The 20530-nt window shown below is 38.6% G+C and overlaps 1 protein-coding gene across 1 annotated transcript in view; it reads right to left on the bottom strand.

Moving 5' to 3' along the window:
• Nucleotides 1-6977: 6977 nt before the first annotated feature.
• Nucleotides 6978-20530, bottom strand: part of LOC110336269 (probable ATP-dependent RNA helicase DDX60) — a 104269-nt gene continuing 90716 nt past the window's right edge. The window contains 6 exon segments of the mRNA XM_029532000.1: nt 6978-7313; nt 9217-9279; nt 10937-11088; nt 14158-14300; nt 15840-15987; nt 16978-17099. Coding sequence (XP_029387860.1) covers nt 7214-7313; nt 9217-9279; nt 10937-11088; nt 14158-14300; nt 15840-15987; nt 16978-17099 — 728 coding nt within the window. The 3' untranslated portion in view covers nt 6978-7213.

The following is a 20530-nucleotide window of genomic DNA, read 5'->3' as shown; positions in this document are numbered from 1 at the left end:
GATTGTGTTAATGCCCCTCCAATAAAGATAGTTAAGCTACTGTTTTAAAGAAAGCTCTTTGTTTAGTTTTGGAGGAAGGCTGGGCACATGTGGACGATGGCTCATGTGTTCCATGACACATATATAAAGGTCTACGACGGTTACCTGGCAGCAGTTTCCCTGTGGACTCTTAAGATCAAAATCAATCACTTGATCAAGAAATGCAAAATGCCAGAAGAGTTATTTCTCGACGTATATAATTTTTACATTTAAAGTATATTCATAAAATATATTCATATCAATGACCCCTTCTCTTTCCTCCTTTTAAACCCAACCATGACTTGCCTTATTCTCTCTAAAATTCATGGCCTCCTTTTTAAATTGGTTGGTGTGTGTGTGTGTGTGTGTGTGTGTGTGTGTGTGTGTGTGATGAGAGAGAGAGAGAGAGAGAGAGAGAGAGAGAGAGAGAGAGAGAATATTCCTTAATATATAAATACAATTTGCTCAATCATTCTAATGTCTCTTGCAGATATAGGATATGAGGGCTAACCACTTGGCATTGGATAGGCACTTGGGGGTCCATTCCAACAGAAACAGAATTCTCCTGCTCTAAGTATTCGTTAATTGCCTAGTCTTTCTCTGGGGCTAGGGTCCCATGAGATTTCTTCTGTCATTTTAGCATGTTCACTGTGGCCTCTTTGTTCAGATTCTTTATCAGATCACATGTGTTATGGGACTTCATGAGTGTAGCTTCTGACATATCTAGGAGACACAGTCTCACACAAAAAAATCCCTGGATCCTCAGTCTTTTCCAATCTTTCTGCCTATCTTCTGTAGTGATCCCAGAGCCATCGATGTAGGAGTCATGTTCTAGATGTATCAGCTGGGGCTGTGCACCACATGATGACTTACGTTTCACATTTTGATAGGTTATCGTTTTCTGTAAGGGTCTCTGTTGCAAGGAGTCATTTCTTAGGCTGAGGTCAACACTTGCATATAAATATTGCGTATGAGCAACGGATGAGAAAGAACAGGTGACCTATGTCTTTCTGGATCTGGGTTATCTAACTTAATGTGACCTTTTCCACTTTCATTTACTTATTTGCAAGTTTCATAATTTTAATTTTTATGAAGCTAAATAGTAATTCGTAATATATTTTTTTCATTGTCTATATATCAGTTGCAAGATTTTTAGTTGTTTCCATTTGCTAGCTACTGTGAACAGAACAGCAATGAGCAAGTAATTGTGGAGTCTAATTTTGAGTTCATTGGGAATATGCTAAGGCATAGGATAACAGCCGGGCGTGGTGGCGCATACCTTTAATCCCAGCACTTGGGAGGCAGAGGCAGGCGGATTTCTGAGTTCGAGTCCAGTCTGGTCTACAAAGTGAGTTCCAGGACAGCCAGGGTTATACAGAGAAACCCTGTCTCAAAAAAACAAAAACAAAACAAAACAAAACAACAACAACAACAACAACAAAGACATAGGATAACTAGTGGAAGATTTCTTTTTAGCTTTTGATAACTTTTGGTTGAAAGTCAATTTTATTCAATATTAGAATGACTACTCCAGCTTATTTCTGGGGGACATTTGCTTGGAAAAATTTTAAATCTGAGGTAGGTTCTGTCACTGATATGTGTTTCCTGTATGCAACAAAATGCTGGGTCTTTGTTTTGTATCCAGTCTATTAGTCTATGTTTTGTTTTTGGGTTTTTTTTTGTTTGTTTGTTTTGTTTTTGTTGGTTTTTTTGTTTTTTGTTTGTTTGTTTTACAAGACAGGATTTCTCTGTATAGTCCTGGCTGTCCTGGAACTCACACTGTAGACCAGGCTGGCCACGAACACCTCTGCACCCCAAGTGCTGGGATTAAAGGCATGTGCCACCACGCCCAACAGTCTATGTCTTTTTATTGAGGAAGTAAGCCCATTGATGTTAAGACATAGTAAAGATCAATTATTGTTGCTTCCTGTTATTTTTGTTGTTAGTGGTAGGATTACGTTTGTGTGGCTCTCTTCTTTTTTGTTTTGAGAAGATTCATTTCTTGTTTTTTCTTGGGTGTAGTTTCCCCCGTTGTGTTGGAGTTTTCCATCCATTATCCTTTGTAGGGCTGAATTTGTGGAAAGATATTGTTTAAATTTNGTTTTGTCATGGAATATCTTTGTTTCTCAATCTATGGTAATTGAAAGTTTTGCTGGGAATAGTAGCCAATGCTGGCATTTTTGTACTCATATGGTCTATATAACACCTTTTGGCTTTTAGAGTCTCTGTTGAGGAGTCTGGTGTGATTATGATGGGTCTACCTTTGTATATTACTTGATCTTTTTCCCTTACCACTTTTAATTTTCTTTCTTTTCTCTGTGCATTTGGTGTTTTTATTATTATGTGATGGGAGAAATTTCTTATCTGGTCCAATCCATTTGGAGTTCTGTAGGCTTCTTGTATGTTTATTGTCACTCTCTTCTTCTTCTTCTTCTTCTTTTTTTTTTTTTTTTTTTTTTTGATGGGAGAAATTTCTTATCTGGTCCAATCCATTTGGAGTTCTGTAGGCTTCTTGTATGTTTATTGTCACTCTCTTCTTCTTCTTCTTCTTTTTTTTTTTTTTTTTTTTTTTTTACCTATTATTCTTAGTTTTGGCCTTCTCATTGTGTCCTGGATTTTGTGGATGTTTTGGGTTAGGAGCATTTTGCATTTTCTTTGACTGTTGTGCCAATGTCTTCTATGGTGCTCTACCTAATTCATTCTATGAAGCCATAATTACTCTGATACCTAAACCACACAAACACCCCAAAAGTAATAGAACTTCAATATATTCATATTCCCTTATGAATATCAATGCAAAAAATAGTCAATAAAATTCTCACAAATTGAATCCAAGAACACATCAAAGCAATCATCCATTACGATCAAGTAGGCTCTATCCTAGGGATGCCGGGATGGTTCAATATATGGAAATCCATCAATGTAATCCACTATACAAACAAACTCAAAGACAAAAACCACACGATCGTTTCATTAGATGCTGAGAAATCATTTGACAAAATCCAACAGCCATTCGTGATAAAAGTCTTGGAAAGATCAGCAATTCAAGGCCTATACCTAAACATAATAAAAGCAATACACATCAAACCAGTAGCCAACATCAAACTAAGTGGAGAGAAACTTGAAGCAATCCAACTAAAATCAGGGACTAGATAAGGCTGCCCAAGGTTGTGTCAATGTTTTCTATGGAATTTTCTGCCCCTGAGATTTTCTTCTCTCTCTTGTTGGTGATGCTTGTATCTATGGCTCCTGATTTCTTTCCTAGGATTTCTATCTCCAATGTTGTCTCCCTTTGTGATTTCTTTATTGTTTCTACTTCCATTTTTAGATGCTGGGTACTTTTGTTCAATTCCTTCACCTGTTTGGTTGTGTTTTCCTGTAATTCTTTAAGGGATTTTTGTGTTTCTTCTTTAAGGGCTTCTACCTGTTTAGATGTGTTCTCCTGTATTTATTTAAGGGAGTTATTAATGTCTTTTTAAAAATCCTCTACCGGCATCATGAGATATTATTTTAAATCCAAATCTTGTTAGGGTATCCAGAATTCACTGTGGTGGGAGAACTGGGTTCTGTTGATGCCAAGTAGTCTTGGTTTCTGTTGGTAAGATTCCTAAGTTTGCCTTTTGCCATCTGGTAATCTCTGGTGTGAGATGTTCTTGCTGTTTCTGGCTGGAGTTTGTTCCTCCTCCTGTGACTCTGTAAACCTGTGTCAGAACTCCTGGGAGACCCACTCTCTCCTGGAAGACCAGTGCACACAGAGGGCTGTGGAACAGCCCCAACTCCTGGCTGCAGATGTAGATCTATAGGACCCTGTCCCAGGCGCTCTGCTACTTCTACAGCCTGTGCATTCCTGAGTGGATCCATGTTAGAGAGTCACCAGAGAGAAAATGGTGATCTATCCTGAGTCCTGGGGGTCAAAGCACTCCCTGGAGGGCAAGCTCTCCTCTAGCAGGGAAGGTACACAGGGAAGGACTGAGCAGCTCCACCTCCTGGCTGTAGATGTAGGACTGTAGGACTCTGTCCCAGCTGCTCTGCTGCTTCTACAGCCTGTGCACTCCTGTGTGTACCTTAGCAGAACATTAACATAAAGAAATGCCCTTAGATGGAGCTGGAGCAATTGCTCAGAAGTTAAAAGTACTTGCTGCCATAGCGGAGGACCTGGCTCTGGGTCCCAAAACCTTCATGATGTCTTAAAAGTATAACTGCAGTCACAGAAGATCCAACACACTTTTCTGTCCTCTGCAGGTACTTGGCATGCATATGGAATACATACAAAGTTTGAGGCAGATAATCATACCCATAAAAAATAAATATAGTTTTAGGGAATGAATGATGCTGATATTTTAAATGTAGTTTTTAACTGACATAAGAAGATAAATATGGAATCCAGTGTGACATTCATCACATGTGTCACAATCAGATTGGGACAATTGATATGTTCATCACCAAACATTTGCCATTTCTTTGTAGTGGGAAAATTTAACATAGTACTTGCTATTTTGAAGTGTGTAATTGATTGATACCCATCATAGTCTTATTCTTGCCACAGAGCACTAGAATGTATTGCTCCAAACAAGTGCACCCTGCTATTTGTCCCGTAGTCTCTGCATTCTGCTTTGCAGACCTTTCCTAGCCTCTAATAACCAACCACTAATGTACTCCTTATTTTCCATAACTCTATCCTCCAGATCCAGTCCTTACCCCTGCCAGTGATGCATTTCTGTATGTATGCATTTGCCTAGCACTTGACTGCACTCTACATCTGGCTGATTGTGAGGAATGCTATAAGCAGCCTGAAGGTACAGATGCCTGATTTCCCAGCAGTGGGATCTGGGGGTGATATGAGGAGTTTCTTTGTATTTTCCTTGAGAAAACTCCATTTTTTCATAATAACTATACTCATTTACATTTCTATCAAAAATGTACAAGATCCTTTTCTCCGAAATGATGCAGCATTTTATCTTCCTTAGTTCAGTCATTTTTACATAGCTAATGGGAATAAGATCATATTTCAGTGGAATGTTTGCGTTCTCTTAGTTGTTAGTGGAGTTGAGTCTTTTTTCATTCCTTTGATAAATGACTATGGAGGTCATCTGTTCCTTTTTACATGATTGTTTAGAGTTATTTTTCTGTTTGAAGATTTTTTTTTGTTTTAGTTCTTCATCTACTTTTTATTTTATCCCTTTCTCAGATATATAGTTTACAAGTGTTCTCTCCATTGGTTGTATACTATGCAGAACTTTAAAGTAAGATATTATCTTGTCAGTTTATGGCCTTGTTGCTTTTAGAGTTGCATCCAAACCTTCTTTGCCATGAACAACACAGACACTTGCTCTGCTTCTGTGGAGAGCAGCAGAAAACATGAAATACATGTCTGGCTTGAACTCGCTTTCTCCAGTGTAGAACCCACTTAAGGCTGATGCACTTTACTGTGTGTGAAAACTGCCAAGTTGCAGAGACCAGCACCATGGGTAAAGACCCACATTTCTTTTACTGTCTGTCTGTAGCTTTTATTTTCTTCTCTGAGACCCAAGGAATCATCACAATTTCTACAGTTCCCAAATATTCTAAGTAAAAATACTGCCAGTGCATAGCTTTTGTAGGCTTTCTGAGTAAGCAAAGCAAGATACCAGCTTTACCTTTTTGCAATGTATCTCTTCCAAACTCACTTGAGAAATTGAGAAATTGTCTCTTGAGAAATTACTCCCGCTTACTCTTCAGATTTAGCTAAAGGTTGAAGAAACAGTGTACCCCTGCATCCAGTAGACTCACCTCAAAGATGTTAGGTATAATTCTACACTTTTAAGAAGATTCCAGATGTCAAAAAATGACCTCGGTCTTGGAAAAATCTAGAAGCCAGATTACTTCATGCATATCTATTGAGGTGGATCTTCACTTCCCTGCTGATTCCTAAGTACAAGCTTAAGTTGAAACTAACATGAAAATAACTTTCACACTGTGTAAAATTCCAGTGGGTGGAGTTTAGGAGGTGTTAAACAGGATGAGGTTATTCTAAGTGTATGGGGTTTATAGCATTGTTGTAGCATTTAAAGAATGGAAACACAGGCCAAGAAGTGATGGTGTGGGCCTTTAATCCCAGCACTTGGAAGACAGAGACAAGTGGATCTGTGGGTTCGAGGTCAGCCTTGTCTACAGAGCGAGTTCCAGCACAGCCCAGGCTACACAGAGAAACCCGGTCCCCCAAAACAACAACAAGAAGAATGGAAACAGTTTAAACTGCACCCCCACCCACACCCCAAATGTAGAGATTTCTATTATGAATGATGAAATGGTATATCTCTCCCAACAACTGAAAATTTTCTGATTCAGAAATAAATGAACCATAACTGTTTTTAAGTCACTACAGTGTATTTATAGTGCTACAAAACAAAACAAAACAAAAACAATCATTCAGTGGGATACCTGAAAAATCACATCTTTTGTTTTGAAAGTTAACCACAGTAAGTTCAAGTTGAGAGCAAAAAATTCTAGCACTGAGAATTGAGGCTAAGAACTCAATTAGAGATCCCATCTAAATAATTGTATTGAATGAGTAGCAGTGTACAAGTGGATTAATAGAGGAGTATTATTTCAAACAAATGAAACCAAGGACATCGTTATTTCAACAGTCATTTATATACAATTAAAATGAAGAACAACATTAGCTACATGTTTTCATTTAAAGCCTCACAAAAATTAAATGAAAACATACATATTTTACATTTCATATTATCAAGATATATTATTTCAATAGCTAGCTATCTAAGCAGTGAAATCTCTTTATGTTGTTTGGATAGATTATATTACATTTTCAGGATACTAAAATCATTTTTTCTATCTTCAAAAGTATTTTTAGACATCTTAACAGTGGAAATATGTAAAATGCAATGTTTGATTGGGTCTCATGGAGAGTAAAAACTGTCATTAAATGTATATATGCAGGAATCTTGTATTTTTTTTCATTCAATCCTCAATAATTTGGAGACATAAGCATTTTTTGTCAAGTTTTTGAGAAACCACCAAGTACGTTGGCCAAGGGTCCTTAGAGGCAACCACAAGAAGTTTGATGGCAACTCAATCTGCTTATTCATTCCATCTCATCATGTATGATTGTTAGAGCAAGACATAAGAGTAAAAAATACATAATTCACAATGCTTCTATGGTGATAGTTTAAGTGGTTTACATAGTTTTTCTTTTTCACACTAATTCAAACTTCTCTTGAAAAGATGTAGACAATTGTTCAAACGCTAAAACAACATTGTCTTCTTCATTTTCACACAGTTCACGCAAGGAGACACTATAAATAGAAAAATACAAATATATAATATATATACATATATATTCAACTAAGTAACATTGAATAATATAAAAAATGGCTATCCTCTAAAGTTATGAAGTAGTATTAGGAAATTATAAGGAATGCTGATAAGAAACAAATTTATTAATAAAATAATACTTATACAAAAAAGTAAATAAGAAAAGAAGACAATGTGTCACATTCAGCAAAGGGTGATTGAAAGGACACCAAATTCTATTACTTTGATCCTTGATCCCTTAGGCAGTACAACACAAATTTCTTTTCTCTATGTATCTCATGGACACATTTTGTGGTTTTTCTACTATTGTGTCCAGGGTATACTGAAGACTATGATGGAGAAAGAAAGTTTCCTTTCTTTATCTAGGTAGGGGAGAAAAAACAAAGCTGGGATGTTATCAGCAGAGTAACACCCCTCATCTAATTCAGATGATCTCACCTAAACCCCCAGAAACCAGGATTCATGTTAGGCTTCACAACAAAGGACAATTACCATCACAGATGAACCCACAGATGCTAGCGAATGTTCAGTGGAGATGATGCCTCTGAATTCTTTAGGTAGGACTAATGGAATTCTCAAAGGTGCTCATCAGTGTGAGGAAGGAGAACATGGGAGTCAGAATGGTGAAATGTGGATATTTGATTCATAATATCAGGTTTCTCTATTAAACATCCCTGGCCTCCAAGTCAGACGAAAACTCTGACCCAAAGCTGCAGACAACCTCTAACTGTTGAGAAAGAGCCAAGGTTTTCCCTTAGAACATCCAGACATCTAATCTTGTCTGGTGAACACACACTTGGATGCTTGGCCTCCAGAATGGTAAGATGATATACATGTATATAGGTTCATACCACTGAGTGACAATTTGTTACACCAGCATTAAGAAACCTGTGAACAGGCATGAAGAAAGGGAAAAGAAACACACCACTCTATTAATGAGTCCCAGCATTAGGAAGATTGAGAACCACTGCTGTAGATAAAAAAAGCTATTCCCTTCTGCTCCCGTATACCTCAAATTAACTCTATGTATAAAATAACAAATAAATAATAAAACTATATAAAAATAAATAAATCCGATTAAATTAATAAATAATAAAAATAATAAAATAAATAATAAAGCTCTCTGTATAAAAAACATCTATAAAAGTCTGATTCAACTCTGATCAAGGAAATAAAACAAGGAACTGATTTTAAGGACCCTATAATGATGAGATTTATGGTCACTTGAATACACATGTGACAAACTAAAAATCACTGTTAAAGTGTTGGAATACATATGGATATGAGGGATTAAAATGACGGTTATTTAACTGGGTGACATTATATGGCCAATGAAGCCTAAGAATGGGGGTGTTCACAAGAAATTTGATATTGCTTTGTGAGTAACTGGGCTTTGTCCCAGATCAGAATAGGAAGTGACTATGAATTTACAGTCAGACAAACCCCAAAGAAAAATATAGACTGTAGCAGGAGACTCAAGAGCAAGCAAATGTTATAAATTGGAGAGCTGCTGGCACCTCAGAGAGAGTTCTGAAACATCGTGTATTTGCTACGATATTGCAATGGGGATCCTTGAGAACATCTAGGGTCAGGGATGCTCTGGAATAGTTCTGAGCTATGTGTAGTGCACTCATCTGAGGCGCTGTCTGGATGGAACTTAATCTCACAAAACATTTTTGAATTGATTATAATACAGACCATAACCAAGAGGTTGTAGGGATGGGGAACTCTACAGACCCTCTGGGAAGTTGAAATGCATGGTATGTAACAGATGCAGTGACACTTTTACATAAGCTGGATCATGGGGGAAAATAATCTCGACATTTCAAAATGACAATTAAATTTGGGGAAAATATAAAAGTAACGTTTAAACATGTAACATACCTGATAGATTTAATGGTAAGGGAAAAATCTTTCAACAGATTATAAGCTTCCCCTGGATGTATCCTAAGGGACAGGAAAACCGAAATTAATGATACGATTATTTACTATTGATGTTTATATCCATAAATTAGGACTGGCTCAGACATGGTCAAAGACACTGCTGCTGCTGCTGCTGCTGCTGCTGTTGTACAATGATTAATCCGACTACTGAGAATAAGTGACTGCTGAGCACTGACACCTATTTGGAGCATCTATGTCACCATGACTCAGAAAGAATCACAAAAAATGAGACAGAGAGCATTAAGAGCTAAGTGTGAAGCAAGTGTTGAGAAATGCTGTCTTCTGGGCCTGATGTGATTCATGAGTCCACAGCAGCAAAGGCTGTCTGCATGGGGTTGGCACAAGAGCAGGGCCACTGACATCAACCAAGGATGAGAGACAGGCCCCTAGGACAACCTAGTTCCTAGGGGAGGCAGGGGCCCTATTGGCTAAAGAAAGGAGAGTCATTTTTCTTCCATATTATTTTCTCTGGTGAGTCTCCTGACTTCCAGAGGATGGTGACACACTTACGCAGATGGCACAGTAAAACTCGGTGTGACTTAAAGTGAAGATTAACCAAAATTTAAAGACAACACAAAAATGGGAGGCTGACTTACTGGGGTTAGAGGATACAACTGAGAAGATATACAAGAATACGTGGGGAGATGTAGTCATAATATTTTACATACAATTATGAAATTATCAATGAACAAGTTTTAAAACCAAAAGATATTATCAACTCATGTAACAGCTTACTTTATTCACAAAAATAAATCAGCCTTAATAAGTAAAAAAATTTTAGGTTTCTGAGGACTATCAAAACTTTTTATACCTTAATTTAATAAAGAATTTCGAATTTTTATGTCTACTGCATGTTTAATTCCTTAATGTATCTGCTGCTAGATGTTGTGTTTAGCATTTAGACCAGCATCTCCCTGCTCAGGGAGAGTTTCCTGAATATTTCCCTAGAAGTGAATATCTAATATGCTTGGCATGACTAACTACTTCTTGAAATTATCAAGAGAAAACCTACCTATTGACCTGGTCTAATCGCACAAGGGAAGCACGCTTATAGACGTCAAGGCCTATGTGTTCACTGCCAGTTTTCTTTCTCAACTATCCAAGTTTTGTGGCCACAATACTGGACTTTGAGAATGATGGATGCTAATTGTATGAAGAGTGACCTAAATAATGTCTGGTTCTATTAATACTTATAAAAATGGCTTCCCTAGCCGGGAGGCAGAGGCAGGCAGATTTCCGAGTTCAAGGCCAGCCTGGTCTACAGCCAGAGCTATACAGAGAAACCCTGTCTCAAAAAAAAAAAAAAAAAAAAAAAAAGGCTTCCCTGACAAGCTAAAGGCTCAGACTCAGATATGTAAACTAGACACTTTATACTTTCTCAGGCATTAAAAAAATACCAGATTGCTATTTGTCATTATATCTAAAACACTAAATGGTGCATAAATAGAACTGTAGTGTAAAGATATATTTGATATACACAAAGACACATTTAAAGTATGTATTTAGACCAAGTGAGTTGGCCCAAGTGCTAAACTTTTGCTACTAAACTAGAAATAAATGTATAGAATAGGCCATGATCTGTGCCATTTGGTCTGGAAGTGAAAATCTAATATGTTTGACAGGAATAATCATTTCTTGGAATTTTCAAGATAGAACATACCTATTGTCCTGGACTAATCCAATAAGGGATCCATGCTTATAGAAATCAAGTGCATAGGCATTAAGTGGCATTTTTCTTCCTTGACTGTCCAATTTGTGTGGCCACAGCACTGGGGCTTGTGTGTAATTGATACCAATTGTGTGTAGAATGACCTAAAGAAATATAAGTTTTTGGTTATTCACATGGACAAAGGCTTACAACTTAGAACTTGTAGAAAAATTTTAATCCAACAATATGGCTGATTGGGCAAGGGATGGTACCCAAGGACCTTCTAGGTCTGTGTGGTCCAGTCAGAATGCAGACGGTGGATTACAGTATGATCTGGCTAGAATACAAATATGCTCTGCACACACCTTTAATCCTTAACAATGGAGGTAAGATTAGTTTGTAGAAGGAAGCAGCAATGTTTGAAAGCAACATCTAATTAAGGGGCAGACAAAGTGACAAATCAGAGAAATATCTGGCAGAATGAGTCAGAGATAGGATATGCCCAACTCTCATGAAAACAGAGGAGACCTGAGAGAGCAGCTGAGAGAGAAGGTGGGAGAGGGAGAGGGACAGGGGGAAGGGGAGGGGGAGAGGGAGGGAAGGAAAGAGGGAGGGAGAGGGAGAAAAGGCCGTTTTATTGGGACAGTTTTACAGAGACAGGTTGCAGGTGAAGACAGAATGAGGATGAGGATGAGAAAGAGCCAGAAGATTGGAACATATTGAAAAGTTATTAAGAGGTCAAGCAGAGCAATTCAGTCAGAAGTCCAAAGAAGCCAGATTGAATCAGTCAGCTTGGAGAGGACTTTAGCCAGAAGAGCTGAGTTGAACCAGCCAGCCTGACTTCTGAAAGAGTTAGAAAGGTGAGCTTATTCATCAGTAAGCCTCTGATACGACACTTACAATAGGTAAATTTAAATTATGTTTACAGTTGTTCATCATCCGTGCCCTTCAAACATACTAGGTTGCAGTCTGCAAACACTGAGACAGTGAGAGTGGCTTAGCACCACCTCTGTTGTTGACTGCCCCTGCAGCAGCTGATGGTAAGTATGTGGGTCTTGCTAGAATAACAAGACCAATTAGAAAAGGAAGGCAACTGAAAAAATTTAAAGTCTCCTAACCAATTCAGAGAATACCTTTGCAAGTGGGATTTCAGAGAACAGGAGGCTTCCATGACAAAAGAGAACATGCGACTGAACAAATCTAAAGATCTTCAGGATCCACAACCAGAATGAAAAGGGTAGAGAGGAAATAGAAGAAAAATCTGAATAATGAAGAAAGCAAATCAGTAGTTGTCTATGTCTGTTCATTTTTTCAAACTGCCTTATGCCACCAACAGGAGCTCAGATGTAGGATTAATGATGCTGTAAGCTGGCCCAACTACAGTCTAGAGTGGGTTGAGGTCATGGGTAATAGACTCAAGTATTTTAACGTCCCTATTTTCTTATGACCCAGAAAACCTCGAGAAAGTTGAACACAGGTAACAGACATTATTACCAACCCTGTTTGTAGCAACAAAGAACTAAAAACAGACCAAACATTCACAGAAGGCAGAGTAATGCCTACTTCTATGTTATGAAGTGTGTGGCAGGTGAAAAATGAACTAGAGCTTCATTTCAAATCCTGAATGGATCTTACAGACATAAAACTAGACACAGGAAAAGATACTTTCACGGGACTACAATGAACCATCCCTTCACTTCTGTAAAAAAAATAAAACGCAAGCATAAATAAAAAGTCATGTGTAAAATGAAAATTTTAGGGAGACTTTGAAAATTTAGGTAACTTTAGTAGAACACAAGGAAATGAAATGAAGGAGAAGCTTATGAGGCCTCAGTTCATGGGTACCTACTATATGCCTACTCTTCATAAGTCATCTAGAAGCATTAGAATGAAGATTTCATTAGAATGTAATTTAATCAGAACTAAACTGTAATAAGTAATATAAGGAAAGGAAATTCATACAAAGTGAATTGGGTCGAGCAAACACCAGATTATAATCAAGTAACATGAATCTAAATACCAATGCTAGCTGCTTCAAAATGAAGGAAAGTGAATCACAAACTGTTTTCTAGGACTCTGGGCAGCAAGAGCGAGTGAGAATGAGTTGATGCACACACTAATTGATGCATCAACTAATTGGTCCCTTCTAATTGGTGCCGATTTTGCAACAACAAGAAATAAACTTTTTGGTCTATTCTCATTGTATCGATAACCCTCTGAATCCCCATGAAAATTTTAACATGTAAAAAGAAAATAAAAGTGACTGTTATATTTCATAAATTGAGTTAATTACATAATAAAGGGAAAGGAACATTATTTTGCTCTCCCCCTCTTCCTCCTCATCGTCTTGAAAAGGGATTGCTGACCCTCATTATGTAATACTTAAATTTCGAGCCATCCTCTCATCTCAGCCTCTCCAATGCTGGAATTATAGGCATGAGTCATCATACCATCTTGGGAAAGAAAAACTATAATGCTTAAAAATTAAGGTTTACAACCAAAGAATACATATGGAGTGACCCATGGTGCTGATCCCATATGTGTCAGAGGTTGGCCTTGTTGGACATCAGTGGGAGGAGAGGCCCTTGGGCCTAGGGTGTTTGAGGTCCCAGTGTAGGAGAATGCCACAGTGGGAGGACAGGAGTAGATGGGTGGGAGAGCTCCCTCACAGAGACAGGAGGAGGGGGATAGCATAGGGGGTTTCTGAAGGGGAGACCTGGAAAGGGGAAAACATTCAAAATGTAAATAAAGAAAATATCCAGTCAAAAATTAAACAAATAATTTTTTTAGCCGGGTGGTGGTGGCACACGCCTTTAATCCCAGCACTTGGGAGGCAGAGGCAGGCGTATTTCTGAGTTCAAGACCAGCCTGGTCTACAAAGTAAGTTCCAGGATAGCCAGGGCTACACAGAGAAATCCTGTCTCAAAAACCTAATAATAATAATAATAATAATAATAATAATGATAATAATAATTTTTTAAATATTAAGTTTTTTTTAACATACTTAACTACCAATTTCTTACATGTCCAATTAGTCACTTATAGACATCCAAACCAAAAGAAAAAGAAAGAAAGAAAAACTTTTAAAAATCTTTTTTCTTTCAATGGGAAATATAATTTTTTATCATTTGCATGCTAGAGTTTCGAAGCTTCAACTGCAGTCTGATAAGATAACCACACATACTATAGAGCAAAAGCCCCTCAGAGACTAATAAGCATCATTCTTTACTTACATGATTTGGCACTCCCAGACGAAGCAAATCCACATCAAAGTTTCCAGACAGACAGACAAAGGGTGAAACTGCCACCCTTCCTTCCTTGCAGTTCATCAAGTGAGACACAAGAGGCGAATCTTCACATTCTTTACCTGTGAACTCTGAGCAGAATGAGTTGAGATACAAATACTTTTGTCGTTATTTTAATTTCTTATTTGTTGGCTTGCTTGTTTGAGACAAAAAAATCTCACTATACATCCCGAGGAGGCCTAGAACTCTCTAGGTAAGCCAGGTTGATCACAGAGATCCCCCTGCCTCTGAATCCTGGAAATGAAGGCAGGCTCCCGCATGCCTGCAAGATTCGTTTTTGAATGCAGCCATTGTGTCAAAGCTCATTTCCTTGTATGAGAGCTAAACTATGCAAATAGGGAAGGCATTGGACCTGGCAAGGACCATACCAGAGCGAAGATTGAATTGATACACAGAGCCTAGACAGTGTGTGATGGAATACATTCATTAAACAGAAGCTATTGGTGCTAGTGTTACTAGTGCCAAATATATACTGTACTTTTGATCAGTCAAAAGTTAATTAAACTATAAAGTTGTCTAAAGTAACTTGTACATTTATAACCTTTTCCTCACTGAACTGAGACTCGGCCTTAGAATCATTCCGAGGTACTAACCATACCTAACTTTGCTTAGCTTCCCAGACCAGGCAAGATTAGGCATGTTTAGAGTAACTTGGGAATAGACTAAATACGCTATTCTAAGTGTCCACTGTCAATACGTTTGGAAATGGTTATGAGACATGTACATTACCCATTCCTGTTCTCAGAAAATGCCAGTGTGGGCTCTGGTGTGTCACTGAGGCAGACTACCCTCCTGCCCCAATCTCAGCTGGCCCGAGAGGTGTGTGCCCACCTTTCCTATCTGCTCTTGTCCAGGGTCTTCCAGTTAGAGAGTCTCAGAGAGTGCAGACTCCACTTCCATGAATGGCTCTAACTGAAGATAGTAGGGTATAATGAATCACAGACATTTCTCCCCAACTCAAAATTTTATATCTCAGTCACCCGTTCTTTCTGTTTATGATCCAATAGATGGATGAAAGCTTCCATCTATTGGCTATGAATAAGAACAACAAAAGCAAACCATTTTACCATATGCTAAGCCCTCCTTCAGGATATGCATGTGCATGATGATTTAAAACTAGTTATTTGGTGTACACTAGTACAAAATAATACTCTTCTCTGTCTCCAGTGTCCATTGATTAAAGCAAGGACATGATTAAGGCATCACTTCTTTCAATTCCAGAGGTCAGAAGTAGCAGAGTCAGGGACTCTGCCCATCCTGAAAATACTCATAGATATCCTCTTGCTTCTCTTGTCTTGGAGTCAGCCTTCCTCAACTTTCAAGAACTCACCCAGAGTCTGCCCTGAAAAGGGTTTATAAATGATAATATTTGGTTTGAGTTTCATTCTCCACTGCCTTTTAACTGTCAATCACCAACTTCCTTTTTTTTTTTTTAGTAGAAAGAATCCAATTGTTCTCAGGCAGGCTGTCTTCTCTAGAGTGTCAGCCTTCAGAGGTAAATTTGGGAGAGATGGAGCCCTACTACTGACCTGCATCCCTAGCATCCACCTGGCATGTCCTTGGGCAAGACTATTATTAAATTGCTTCACAGTGAACTAAAATACGCTTACCGATTTTTGACAAGGGGAGTTGATACTCCTGTTTCATATCAGCCAATCGGGATACAATGAGCAGAAAGGACGCAAAGTCTTCTGTCACTTGCATGTTGTACTCAAGCAGGGCGTTACTGAAGTCCTCAGGAAGGTCATCAAGGAACACCTACAAGTCAAAGTTTTTCAGAGAGAGATGAATACCCTCCTTAAAACACTCAATACCTAGAGCAATGAAAGCAAAAGACCACATACTATAATTTATTGTTTTCAATAAAGCTGCATTTTCTTCTCTTCTTGTTTGAACTGATATCTATATCTATATCTATATCTATATCTCCTATTCTTATTCTTATATGCATGTGTAAAAATAAAATCTCTCCTCACAACATTTAGTCTGACACAACTTAGTCAAAATGATATGACGTTTGTAAAAATCAAAGCATGCCCTCAAATGCCACTGGACTCATAAGTAATTTCAAAGGACCAAGGGATACAGTTGTAGAGCAAGGAAGATAACGCATATTTGCAGGCTGGGAATCAACTGTGCCTGGTAGAGAGGTTTGAAAACCTTCGCCTGTGTTCACTGTACCAACACTGTTGAGGACTTTTACATGGACACATGAAAATGCTCTGTATATAATTTTCTTTTCTTTTCTTCTCTTTTTGCGGGGGGTGGGGGGTTAATAGTAAACTACAATGTAAAAGCATATGCCCACAAAGCACCTTTGTTTAACACTTCTGGACCTGAAGAACTGCACTGTTGCCCCCCTAGTTCTGGGAATGCAATACATGCTGCTGTACATATCTTCTCATGTGGGTACTGGGAATCTAAACTCAACTCCTCAGGCTTACATGGCAACCACTTCATCAAGTTGTCTTCCAGCCCCTATGTACCTTTTCATTAATGCTGCATTTTAATGCCGTCAACTAAAGAGTTGAATGTGCTTTCATGCTATTTATCCTCAAGACATGTAAACTTTGAATAGACTCACAGAGGGACTTGGAGTTACAGAAAATGCTAGAGTATTTCTGGACAGAACTGATTAATATACAAAATACATTCATTATCCCATATTCGTGAAATCCAATTGCTTTTGACATATTTCTGACAGATTCTGTGTACTATGACTAATCAATTTTATCAGAAGATTTTTACCTTTGATTGATAAAACTTGGAGTTGACCTCGTAGAACTTGGCTGGAATATATTTTCTTCCAAAAAGATTTGCCAATACCAAAACCAGCTTTTCCATTACATCTTCAGAAAAACGTTTTGAGCCTGTACAAAAGAAAAGTTCCCAATCACAAATCACTTGATATGCACTCACTGATAAGTGGATATTAGCCCAGAAACCTAGAATACCCAAGATAAAATTTGCAAAACACAAGAAAATCAAGAAGAAGGAAGACCAACACGTGGATACTTCATTCCTCCTTAGAATAGGGAACAAAATACCCATGAAAGGAGTTATAGAGACAAAGTTTGGAGCTAAGACAAATGGATGGACCATCCAGAGACTGTCGCACCTGGGGTTCCATCCCATAATCAGCCACCAAATGCAGTCACTATTGCATATGCCAGCAGGATTATGCTAAAATGACCCTGAAAAAGTTGTCTCCTGGGAGGCTATGACAATGCCTGGCAAATACAGAAGTGGATGCTCACAGTCATCTATAGGATGGAATACAGGGCCCCCAATAGAGGAGATAGAGAAAGTACCCAAGGAGCTGAAGGGGTCTGCAACCCTATAGGTAGAACAACAGTAGGAACTAATCAGTACCCCCCAGAGCTCATGTCTCTAGCAGAAGATGGCCTAGTCAGCCATCATTGGGAAGAGAGGCCCCTTGGTCTTGCAAACTTTATATGCCCCAGTACGGGGAAACACCAGGGCCAAGAAGTGGAAGTGGGTGGGTAGGGGAGCAGGGTGGGGGGAGGGTATCAGGGACTTTTGGGATAGCATTTGAAATGTAAATGAAGAAAATACCTAATAAAAAATCCAAGAAGATTTAAAAAAAAAGAAAGAAAGAAAAGTTCCATCCCATGTATGTAAAAGGGGTTAGGTCAAGTTTTTCACACTTAAATTGCTATGTTTATTTCATAGCAACCATAGACTAACCTTTCCTGCAGATGCTTCTCATCTGAGCATTTACAGTCATGCTTATTACCTTCATTAACATCCTTCTCTTTCCAGCTTCAAATTACTCCATGCTCAGATTTACATTTTGCTCACTTTGGCCCATCTCCCAGTAAATAACCAAATTTATTACAATGTCTCTGTGTTGGCCAGTATGCTATGACCAAGAGACACAATGACCATAGCAACTCTTATAACAGAAATCACTTAATTGTGGCTGTTTACAGATTTAGAGGTTTATTTAGTCCATTATCAACATGGTAGAGAGCATGGTCACACTCAGGCAGGCAGGGTGCTGGAGAAGCAGCTGAGAGTTCTCCATCTGAACCATCAGGCAACAGGAAGAGAGAGCCACTGGGCCTGGCTTGAGATTTCAAAGCCCCAAAGCCCACCCCCAGTGACATACTTCCTTCATCAATGATACACCTCCTGGTCCATCTCAAGTAGTGCCACTCCTGAATGAGCACGCATTCAAATATATGAGCCTGTGGGGGGCCATTCCTATTCAGATCACCACTCATCCGATCCTGCTACTGCCACTTGCCAAACTAATGAGGAACTGCATCAGATCCACCTGTAGCATAACTACCTGCTAATCTCAGCAGTGTCTTTCCCTGAATACCCCTATGGATTCTGAGGTGTGAAATTCCTATAATGTTCTTTAGTAACCATTTAAGAGCCTGATCAGTATTCTTGGGGGCTCCAACACAATCCATGCTTCACCATCACAGCTTTATGAAATGGCCTCTCTGAGCATCCATGTGGTACAACCCTGACACATGTCAGGCCTCCGCAGCTTGTCTTACCCTCAGAGGGAGATTCCACAACCCCTTTCTAGTATTCTCTACTTAAAAGCCAGAACTATGTGACTGAGTTCTATTCCTTGCTAGGACTGGAACATGGTCCTCTCTTAGAATTACATTTGCATTAGCTTCCTGCTGCTGCTGGTTCCTGTCACTGCTTAAGTTTTTTTAACTCCTTTTCACAAGTTGGGAGCTTAGCAGGGTGGCATATTTCTTACTGCCCCCTTTATCACATTTAGCACCTGGCTTTTCTTTAAAGTCTTCATCTCCTTGAGCAATGGACTTAGCTCCATTATACTTCCCAGTGCTCCATTTCTCCTCAAACTGAATCTTTTGTCTTTCTCTTTGGGCAGTTTGCTCGTTTCATTATAGATCTGCCTAAGAGTAACTACAAATAACCGCAAGACACAGTCAATAGTCCATTGCCTTGACATCTCTGCTAATATCAGTAATCCAGACCTCTTCAATTTAGTCTCTGGCATATTTTTTTGAATAAGAGCAGAAAATTCTTTGTCAAAATATCACAAAAATGGTCTCCAGGCCACTAATATTATTCTTCTCTGAAACCTCTTGAGCTGAGCTGTTATAATCTATAGTATTCTCAGCACCACTGTCTTTCCTGTTCCTACTACTATGGTCTACTAAGCCTTACCTAAAATGTTATACAACTTTCCTAATCCAAAGTCCACACTCCACCCACAAGAAGAACAGTCGGGCTTTTCACAGCAATACCATACTTCTGGTACCAACTTAAGCCTTGGCTACTGTTTTATTGTTGCAAAGAGACATCATGACCATGTCAACTTTTATAAAAAGAAATCATTTAATTGGGGCTTGTTTACAGTTTCAGAGGTTTACTCCATTGTCATTATGGTGAGGAGCAAGACGGCACTCAGGAACGCATGGCACTGACATGTAGCCGAAGAGCTCTACATCAGATCCACGGGCAGCAGGAGAGAGACTTGCCGTGGATTTTTGAAAGCTCAAAGTCCCCCTCCCCAGTAACATACTTATAACAACAAGGCTACGCCTCCTGATTCTTTCAAATAGTGCCACTCCCTGGGAACAAGTACTGAGCATATGGGGCCCACTCTCATTCAAACCTCTACAGCCTCTCTCATCTCTTCAACAACATCTCAGTGCCTAACAGCAAAATATCTAAATCCAAATCCACAGATAACCTTCCTACAGTCAAACGGAGCCACAGCTCACTTGAGACACCACAGTCTGACAGCACATGAACACTTTGAGTGCTTAAAAAGTTGTCATGGTCAGTAACTTGGAATCTAGCATCAGGTTACTTATGTCTGAGTAAGAACCAGTCAATTTAACTTCTCTATGCATCGTTTATAAAGTTATCCATTTTAGTTCCCTCTGTCAACAACAATAAACACAACCACACCTCCTGTTGCCTGAAATGACTTCTTTTACAAATTTTTGGGGAGCAGAACTTTCTGAGTAGCCACAACATGATACATTCGTTTAAAGCATAAAGACTGCGGTTATCATGCAAAGTATTTCCATCAGCTAGAGACAAGGCAAAGTAAGAGGCACTGAAGTTACTGTCACACACATCATTAAGTATACAGAAGAGGGCAATATTTACTTCAGAGATGTTGTGTAAAGAATTTATTTTGAAATGTAAAATTCAAAGGTTTTTCAAAAAAAAAACTTTATGGGATTATTTCTAAAGATTTTTGCCCAATATGGATACATTTAATATGTATAAGTTGACCTTGATCACAAAATGAATTCAATATTAGTTATTGACC

Source organism: Mus pahari, chromosome 19, assembly GCF_900095145.1.
Source record: "Mus pahari chromosome 19, PAHARI_EIJ_v1.1, whole genome shotgun sequence".
NCBI lineage: Eukaryota > Metazoa > Chordata > Mammalia > Rodentia > Muridae > Mus > Mus pahari.
This window is presented reverse-complemented; position numbering and strand designations above follow the sequence as displayed.